The sequence below is a fragment of the Rhinopithecus bieti genome, unplaced genomic scaffold, assembly GCF_001698545.2.
Source record: "Rhinopithecus bieti isolate Rb0 unplaced genomic scaffold, ASM169854v2 scaffold_57691, whole genome shotgun sequence".
Taxonomy (NCBI): Eukaryota; Metazoa; Chordata; class Mammalia; order Primates; family Cercopithecidae; genus Rhinopithecus; species Rhinopithecus bieti.
The window spans coordinates 2,390,740-2,400,119 of NW_016824383.1; the positions used below are offsets into that span (position 1 = coordinate 2,390,740).

A 9,380-nucleotide genomic window follows, 5' to 3' on the forward strand; every position below is an offset into this window, starting at 1 on the left:
TTTTTTGAGACAGTCTCACTCTGTCTCCCAGGCTGGGGTGCAGTGGCATGACCTTGGCTCACTGCAGCCTCCGCCTCCCGGATTCAAGCGATTCTCATGCCTCAGCCACCCAAGTACCTGGGATTATGGGTGAGCATCACCACACCCAGTCAATTTTTTTTTTTATTTTAGTATAGACTGGGTTTTGCCATGTTGGCCAGGCTGGTCTCAAACTCCTGGCCTCGTGTGATCCACCTGCCTCGGCCTCCCAAAGGGCTGGGATTACAGGCATGAGACACTGTGCCCAGCCTGAACATTTTTTAATGAAAAGTTTATTCCTCACTCTGTCACCCAGAGCTGAGTGCAGTGGTGCCATGATAGCTCACCGCAGCCTCCAACTTCTGAGCTCAAGCGATCCTCTCACTTCAGCCTCCCAAGCAGCTAGAACTACAAGCACACGCCACCACACTCTGCTAATTTTTAAATTTTTTATAGAGACAAGGTCTTTCTATGTTGCCCAGGCCAGTCTCTAACTCCTAGCCTCAAGAGACAGCCTTGCCTCAGCCTCCCAAAGTGCTGGTAATACAGACATGAGCCACCACTCCGGGCCTCGACAGCTCAGACTTACAACAAAAATCAAGTCAGGGAACTCTTTTTGGAGACTTGAGAAAATACTTCAAGAGAACATTTTTTAAAAGCATTAAATGAGTATGAGTTGGGAGTTAACATATTTAGAGCTCAAAAAATCATAAAGACTGTCAAAAAGCTTTTAATTGTTAAAATGAAAGATTTTTAATTAAAAAAGTAATTGTACTAAATGTTTTTTAGAAATGATTCATAATTTCTTCATTCAATAAATGTCAGTGTGGGCCAGGCGTAGTGACTCACACCTGTAATCCCAGCACTTTGTGAGGTCAAGGCGGGCAATCACTTGAGGTCTGGAGTTCGAGACCAGCCTGGCCAACATGGTGAAACCCCGTCTCTAATGGAAGTACAGAAAATTAGTCAGGCGTGGTGGCGTATGCTTGTAATCCCAGCTACTTGGGAGGCTGAGAAAGGAGAATCGCTTGAACCCAGAAGGCGGAGGTTGCAGTGAGCCAAGATCATGCCATTTCACTCCAGCCTAGGAAACAGAGCAAGACTTTGTCTCAAAAAAAAAAAAAAAAAAAGGCCAGGCACGGTGGCTCACACCTGTAATCCCAGGACTCTGAGAGGCCAAGGCAAGTGGATGACCAGAGGTCATGAGTTCAAGACCAGCCTGACCAACATGGAGAAACCCCATCTCTACTAAAAATATAAAAAAATTAGCCGGGCATGGTGGCACATGCCTGCAATCCCAGCTACTCAGGAGGCTGAGGCAAGAGAATCACTTGAAACCAGCAAGTGGAGATTGCGGTGAGCCGAAATTGTGCCACTGCACTACAGCCTGGGCAACAAGAGTGAAATCCCATCTCAAAAAAAAGAAGACAAAAAGAAAAACAAAAAAAATCGAAGTGCAGACTCTGTGTGAGCCCAGTGAGGCACAGGCACCTACAGAGAAGAGCTACTGCTCACAGCCCTTGTTGGGGAGACAAAGAGAGCATCACGTGACCCCTGCTCTAGCAGGCAGGCCTTCTAGTGAAGCAGCTGCAGAAGGAGGTACTACCAAGATAGGTGGAGAAGGAAGGGTCTATGGAAGAGACAAGGGCTCAAGTCAGACACTGTGACAAGCAATCAGGGACATGAGATCTTGAAAAACCCGCAGCAGGGATGCTGGGGTGGTGAACGAACAGACGACGGGGCTAGTTCAGGCCTGGCCTCACAAACCACCGTAAGAGGCTTGAACGCTCTCCTGAAGGCAACGAAGAACCACAGAGACACCTGAATCTGGAAAATACCACAGCCAGGCTTGTGTCTTATTAAGATCATTCTTGGCAGCGTCTTGGAGAAAAGCCAGCAGACGAGCATGACCCTTGGAAGGGTGACAAAAAGGGAGGCCACCACCCTCATCTCCGCAGGGAAGGCGGAAAGCCTGAAGGCCTTGGAGCACACAGGGAAAGGAAGAGGGGTCCAGAGGACTCCATGGGAGGTGGTGACCCCACGGCTGTGGTGTGGGAGAGAAGGAGGCGGCAAGGGTAACACCGAGGTTTCTGGCTTGGGCACCTGGGAGAAAGACATTTCCATTCACCATGAAGGAAAACCAAGCAGGAGGGTTTTGAAACACCTTTGGCTTTGAAAACACCTTCCTTACATCAGCCTCGCTGAAGCAGATGCCCCTCCTCTGTGCTTCTCACAGACCACTCCTGTCTCTTGAACCAGGCTGTAAGCTCCTTAAGGGCCATGGTGGTGTCATCAGTTCTCTCCGCTGGTCCCTAGAAGGACCACAAAAATGTTTGCCAAATGAATGAAAGAATGAACAATCATGCTTGTGTTCCATTTATATTTTGCTCCTCACTAGGGTTGCAGGTAAAAACACCTTCTAGTTTCCAAACTAGAAAGCTGTGGAGATGGGAAGTGGTGTGTGTGCGTGTGTGTGCGTGTGCATGTGTTCAGATATGTTTGTAACAAAAACTGTCCTCAGTCTTCTTCAGAAAGGCCAAATTCTTGCACTTAAGATTTTCCTTCCTTTGAAATGTGTCTAGCATAGTAGTTTGCAAGCTTCTCCCCCAATCTTTGCTTTCTGTTCTTTCTGGAAGACTTAGTGCCGTTCCCAGGGAAACGGCGGTAGGATTCTGACTGTCCTCCAACGCGTTCCGTGTGAGCTCCTCTGCTCGGCATGGTAGCGCCCTCACCCACTCCAGAACTGCGCCTTTTCTGTAGGTGTCTCCCAGCTGCAGTAACCGACTGCGGTGCTTTCTGACAGTTTTCTGAGGCTGCGTCAATTAAGTTTCCCCGCTAAGAGTTATATTCCCCCTCCCACACTCCTGGAAAATCTTATTATGGGCTTAAGTTTCTTACCTGGTGAAGGTGGCTGAAGGCCTAGGCCCCAGGACACATCACGGTGTCCCAAATAGGATGTAAAGACAAAGAGTGTTTTTTGTGCCTCAGAACTCCTGCACCTGTGATTCTCCATAGCAAACCACATGTATATTTATTATAGTGCCTCTGGGTACAGAGATTTCTTAGTGCCCACACAAGACTCTGCCTTTAACCTCTTCCTTGACACTTCTGCCCATTAAGAACTTCCTCTGGCTCTCAAAGACTATCTACAACTCCACCTCTCCCTCCCAGCAATGGCCACATGTACACCGGACTTGCCACCTCAGCACGGTGGCTCCTTTCCCTGCATGGAATAATGACACATCCTGTAAATACTTAACTTCTTATCCAGACACAATCTCCCAGTGGATAAACAGACTCTCCTCATTAGTTTGGCTGTTACTTGTCAATACCACTGTCTTGACATTAAAATCCAGGCGCTCTAATGGTGAGGATCATATCTACTTAATTGGATTTATACCACAGCCTACTGTGGAACAACATGTGGTTATTTAATACTTCGTATAATCCCTCCTGATCACTCTCAAATTGATGCCTTCCTCACCATTGCTTCTAACAGCCCCCTTGTTCTAATCCTCACCACTTTATCTGTATGGTCCCATAACAGGCTTTTGCCTGGGTCCTCCAGCCTCAGGTCCTTGTCCACTCAGATTTATCCTGCCAACAACACTAGTTCCGTAAGCATGGGTCTCCCCAGCTCAAAAGACCTCCGGAGCTCTGCATGGTTTGGAGAATAAAGTCTGCACTCACCTTAGCATCCCAGGCCCTCTATAACCTGGCCCTTTTTCATGGATCCAACTTTCTAAGTTTGAATATGCATCTTTAGCGTCAGGTATTATCTCCTTATCACACGTACACAAACACAGACATATCCAATACAGAGCTAAGCCACAGACATATCCAATACACAGACATATCCAATACACAGACATATCCAATACACAGACATATCCAATACAGAGCTAGGCTTTGGGAGACCTGAGTTCTGGTCTGGCCACCTTGGTTACTTTCTCCTTCTATACTCTTACCTTCGAACTTCTCCCATTTCTTGATGAGAGGGTGAGTGCAGGGATGCCAGGGTGCTCTGATAGTGCCAAAGGTAAACACTTATTGTATTACACTTACTATTTTTTATTTTTTGAGATGGGGACTTGCTCTGTTGCCCAGGCTAGAGTGTAGTGGCACGATCACAGCTCACTGCAATCTCAAACTCCTGGGCTCAATCTCAAATGATCCTCTGGCCTCACCCTCCCAAGTAGGTAGGATTACAGCTGTGCACCACCACACCTGGCTAAATTTTTTATTTTTTTGCAGAGATGGGGTCTTGCTGTGTTGCCCAGGCTGGTCTCAAACTCCTGGGCTCAAGCAATCTTCCTATCTTGGCCTCTCAAAGTGCTGGGATTACAGGCATGAGCCACTGCACCCAGCTAACTTTTATTCTTGCAATTATTAAATAATTTCTTGTTTAATATGCACTTATTATTAATTTCTTAGTTCCAAGTGTTCCAGTGTATAAATCCTATCTTTAAAAATACACCAGGCTGGGTGCAGTTACTCACACCTGTAATCCCAGCACTTTGGGAGGCCGAGGCGGGCAGATCACAAGGTCAGGAGATTGAGACCATCCTGGCTAACAAAGTGAAACCCCGTCTCTACTAAAAATAAAAAAAAAATTAGCCAGGCATGGTGGCACACACCTGTAATCCCAGCTACCCAGCATCTGTAATCCCAGCTACTATAAGGCTGAGGCAGGAGAATTGCTTGAACCCAGGAGACGGAGGTTGCAGTGAGCTGAGATTGCAACACTGCACTCCAGCCTGGGCAACACAGAGCAAAACTGTCTCAAAACAAAACAAAACAAAACAAAAAAAGTACACCAGAGGAGGGGGGAATGGGAAGCTAGTTTTTAATGGGTACAGAGTTTGAGCGTGGGATGATGGAAAAGTTCTGGAGGCACATAGTGGTGCCGGTTGCACAATAATGTGAATAGACGTAACGCCACTGAATTGTACACTTACGATTAAAATAGTAAATTTTCTGTGATGTGTACTTCCCCATAATTTTCAAAGTATATCAAGGTCACCAAGGGCCAAATCTCATGCTCCATTATCCCTCACAAGTCTAAGCACAGTGCTGATTAATAAATATTTGGTGCACAAGGATAATGATACCTGAACATTTACAGATCACTTTACAATGTATAAAGCCCCTTCACCATAAAATAGTTTAACTGTTTGATCCAGACAAAAAACCCCGTGCGTTAAGAAAGACAGGTATTTATCTTCATTTTCTAGGTGAAGAAATTGAGACTTGAAACATTTAGTGATTCAACTGTAGTCGGGTACCAGGCAGAGCTTCGACTGATCTGGGTCTCATGAATCTGAGAAATGTCACAAGCTTTTTGTTGATCGTTGGAACAATTAGTGCCTTTTCTCCCAGGAAAAATTCATGCAAGAGTATGTGTCATTAGGCAGGAAGAGCCTTCACCTTGTGCTCTAAATCAGCAGCTGCTGCCCACAGAACAAGGGCAGGGGCAACTCGAAGCCTCCCAGGCTCCCTATTTAATCCGGACCCCGTGGGCGGCTGCCTCTGCACACGCATCCTGCCAGGCTGCCTGACCCGACATGGCAACACATTCGCCTAAATGCCAGACTGACAGGAGGTGCTCCAAGGTGAATCCAGCCATCTCAACTGTGAAGAGTGCAAAAGAATCTGAATTTCTTTAGGGACTATTGAAAACAATCAGAACACTTAGAAAAGTTTATCGATTATCAAGCCGTGTACTGATTATGGACATAAGGATCCTTTACGTATCAAAACATATTTCGTTTCCTTAAAAGGTCTGCTCTAGCCTCCCAGTACAGTTAAGGACAGCGCCCTGAGCTTGTGAAGATAGCAAACATATTCAGCATTGCTGCTCTGACAAGTCACCTCCCAAATAGGCTTCAGTTGAGGTACAAGCTCAATGTGTTCCTTGGTTCCAGGAGACGTTTACTTCTAGACACCAACACTCTGAAAGTTTCAACAGTCCACTGAAGAGGTCCCAATTTACTTAGAAATTGATATCCCTAAACTGTGTTCTATATGGTAAAACATTCTCACTCCAAGAGTGTGCCTCAGCATTTCGGTGTCTTAAAATATTGTATCTGGGGCTGAGCATGGTGGCTCATATCCTTAGTATTAGCGCTTTAGGAGGCCAAGGTGGGAGAATGGCCAGGAATTCAAGACCTGCCTGAGCAACACAGTGAGACCCTGTCTCTACAAAAAAGTTTTTAAAATAAAAAAATTAGCCATGTGTGGTGGTAGTGCATGCCTCGACGTCATGGAGGTCACTTGACCCCAGCAGGTCGAGGCTGCAGTGAGCTATTATCATGCCACTGCACTCCAGCCTGTGCAACAGAGCAAAATCCTAACTCTAAACATTGTATATTATATATACAACATACGTGTGTGTGTGTATATATATATATATATCATATCTGTAAGACTGTAGGCATTTTTCTTCTACCCATGAGTTGTATGAAGTAAAGTATTTCTTTATAGAAAATATAAATATTCCTAACCCTATTAACACACTCTTGTGTGTAACACACTCTTCCTAACACACTCTTGAAAGAGAAGGTAGACACATTGAAATACCTATTCGCACTCATGCTAAACCCACTATCTTCTGGATTCCCTTCTCTTATAAAACACATTACACTTCATAAAGTCCTTCTACAACAAGGCTTTCATTCCACACCACAGAGCAAGGATTACCGTAGCCCATGAGACTCTCTGAACTGTAGATATAATTAGGCATCACATCCATTATGACACCACGGACGTCATCATGTGCTACCAGCATCTGTTGACAGATCTCATACCCAGCATATCACCGAAATGGCAAGTGTGGAGAAGGTAGCCCACAATAGAAACAATGGCATTTTACCCTCGTCCGGTTCCAGCAGTTTGTCTCATAGGACATAAATAGAGGCCACTGCTCTGGCTGCACTGAGCTCACAGTTCAATATTATTTTACTGACTTGAGCAGGGTCTATACCAAAAGTAGAAATAGAGAATCGAGAGTAGAAATAGAGAATCTTCTAAATCTGTCCTAATGTAGTTTTTACCCCCCATGCATGTACAACATTCAAACTATCTTAAGAAAAAAAAAAATTATCATGTTAAACTTTTTAACATTATTTTGGACTGGGATCTGGAAGTATGTCATTTTTACTTCAACTTTACTTAAGTAAATTTACTTGAAGTAAATCAACTTTACTTCAAGTGCTATGCAATTATAATAATACAGTCAACATGGGAATCCCAAACCTAAAATAATTAAAAGCCATATATCAAAAAAATAATGCAAATATATTAAAAGATTAAATATGGTGGAAGGGATGTCAATGTGGCCTCCGGAAATTGTCATTACCTCTATCCTGCTATCTTACTGTACTTAAAAAAAAAAAAAGGCAACAGAAAGCATTGTGATTAGACTATCACTTTCAAAAATGATGGGCAGACTACCTGTCCAATTCCTTAGCTATTTTACAGTTCCTCATAAGAAAGCAATTTTTTAAAACAATGACCGGGAGTTAGGGAGTTACCTTTTTTTTAATCCACGAAAAGTGCAGTAATCAAAATTTGAGGAAATTGTTTTAAAAAAACACTCACTGCTAAAACTTAAGGTCACTTTTTAACTTCGTGCTGATGGATGATGCATCAGCTGGTCCAGATGACACATTAGGAATCTTCAAGCCATGTGCTTCCTTCACAATCAGTACTTTAAACAACGGTAGACGGCTCGAAGTTTTGTTGTTTCTACTCATTACTCCCATTTTCTAAAAAAGGTAGGGATGGTAAAAGCCTTAAGAAACTCGGGGAGAGACTGAAATGTAGCTACATTAGAGCTTTAAAATAAAAATAGTAAATGGTATTTTAGGAGAGAGGGTAGACAAGAGACATCCTGATATAAAAATAGTGCTTGGTTATTTGATAATTATCTCTCCTTCCAGCTAACGCTGTTTGCTGTGAGAGAAGTTTGGGATGTGTGTTCACCATCACACTCCTATTCACCAAATACTATCGCACAATCAACTACAGAGCCAATTATACAGAGATTCCCATACACGCTATGGTCACCACAGGCTATCTATCCACTTAAAGCAGGCCCTTAGAAGGGAAATCTATCTTGCCTCACGCCCAGAAAAATAGGGGGGGAAAAGCTCAGAGCGTTTGGCTTTTACCATAACCCTCTTTTCTTAAGGTTGGGTTAGCAGGTCTCCGTTGTCATGCCTGACCCAAGCAGGCTCCTTGCCTAGTCAAGTAAGAGGCAGGATTAAGCCTCCTGGTGAGCATTCCCTATTTATTCTAGCCAAGAGGATCAAGAGGAAACCTTGAAATAGTGGAATGTTCCACTGGGCCCCCAGAGAGCGCCAATCAAAACGGAGAGGGAGCTTTCAGAAGCTGGCTGACTCCTTCGTCCCTGTGTGCTTACCTCAATGAACTATAAATAGAGTGTGAAATAATTGTGACTATCGGTAAATGTCTAGTGTTCATACAACATCCCTCTCCAAGGAACCCAAAAGATTGAATAAATGACTTTCCATGACTCTAGGGGCTGCCCGGTGGAAACTGCAATGAAGCTGATGTTCTTTTGCTTCTTTCAATGGGGAAGAGAGAGGCTGGGGTAAAAGGACACAAACGGGCCAGGAAAGTATAACTCGGGGGCCAAGGTCACAGATTCAAGGGGTCAGGAGCAGACCAGAGACCCCTTCAGATCCTGGTCTAACGCGGGTTGGTGTGAGGAACAGAACCACATCTGTGACTCCGATGCTGCTACCACACGCGCGCGCGCGCGCACACACACGACGCCCAGTGTCCTGCCTGTCCCCGGACATGTCCTCTTTCCTAAGGGGTCCCCGGGGCTGCAAGGGCACAGGACAGCACAGCACCTCCACAAAGCGCCCTCTCGCCAGTCGCCAGGCCACGCGGCCACACGCACGGGAGTCCCGCGGAGGACCCGGCCCCACCACGCGCGGGCGGCCCGCGGGCCCCTGCTGACCTTTCTCTGCTGCTTCTCCCAGGCCGGGTCCAGGAGCAGGTCGCGGTCCCACTCCTCCTCCTGGATCATGTACTCATCCTCGTCGTACACGTAGTTGTACTGCACGCCGGGCTCTATCTGGTTCATGGCGCTCGGTTGGCCGGGGCTGCGGCGGGGCGCGAGGAGCTCGGACGCACTGGCTGACGAGGAAATGGACCCACGAAGGTGGCGGGTGGCGGGCGGCGGGCGCGGGGTGACCTTCGCGCGACTGCTCTCGGGGCGGCACGCCTGGGCGCAGAGTCTCGGGCGAAGCACCAGCTCCGGCTGCGAGCAGCTGCCGCGCGGCTTAATAGCCGCGCCGCCCGTCACGTGGCCGCCCGGCCGCGCCCCCGCC

General features: G+C 46.2%; 1 protein-coding gene across 1 annotated transcript in view; it reads right to left on the reverse strand.

Annotated features, from left to right (window-relative positions):
* The window catches only part of ACTN2 (actinin alpha 2), a 73,392-nt gene extending 64,044 nt beyond the window's left edge, over positions 1-9,348 (reverse strand). The window contains exon 1 of the mRNA XM_017862276.1: positions 9,008-9,348. Within this exon, the coding sequence (XP_017717765.1) occupies positions 9,008-9,133 (126 nt within the window). The 5' untranslated portion in view covers positions 9,134-9,348. The remainder of the gene's footprint in view (positions 1-9,007) is intronic.
* Between the last annotated feature and the right edge of the window lie 32 nt (positions 9,349-9,380).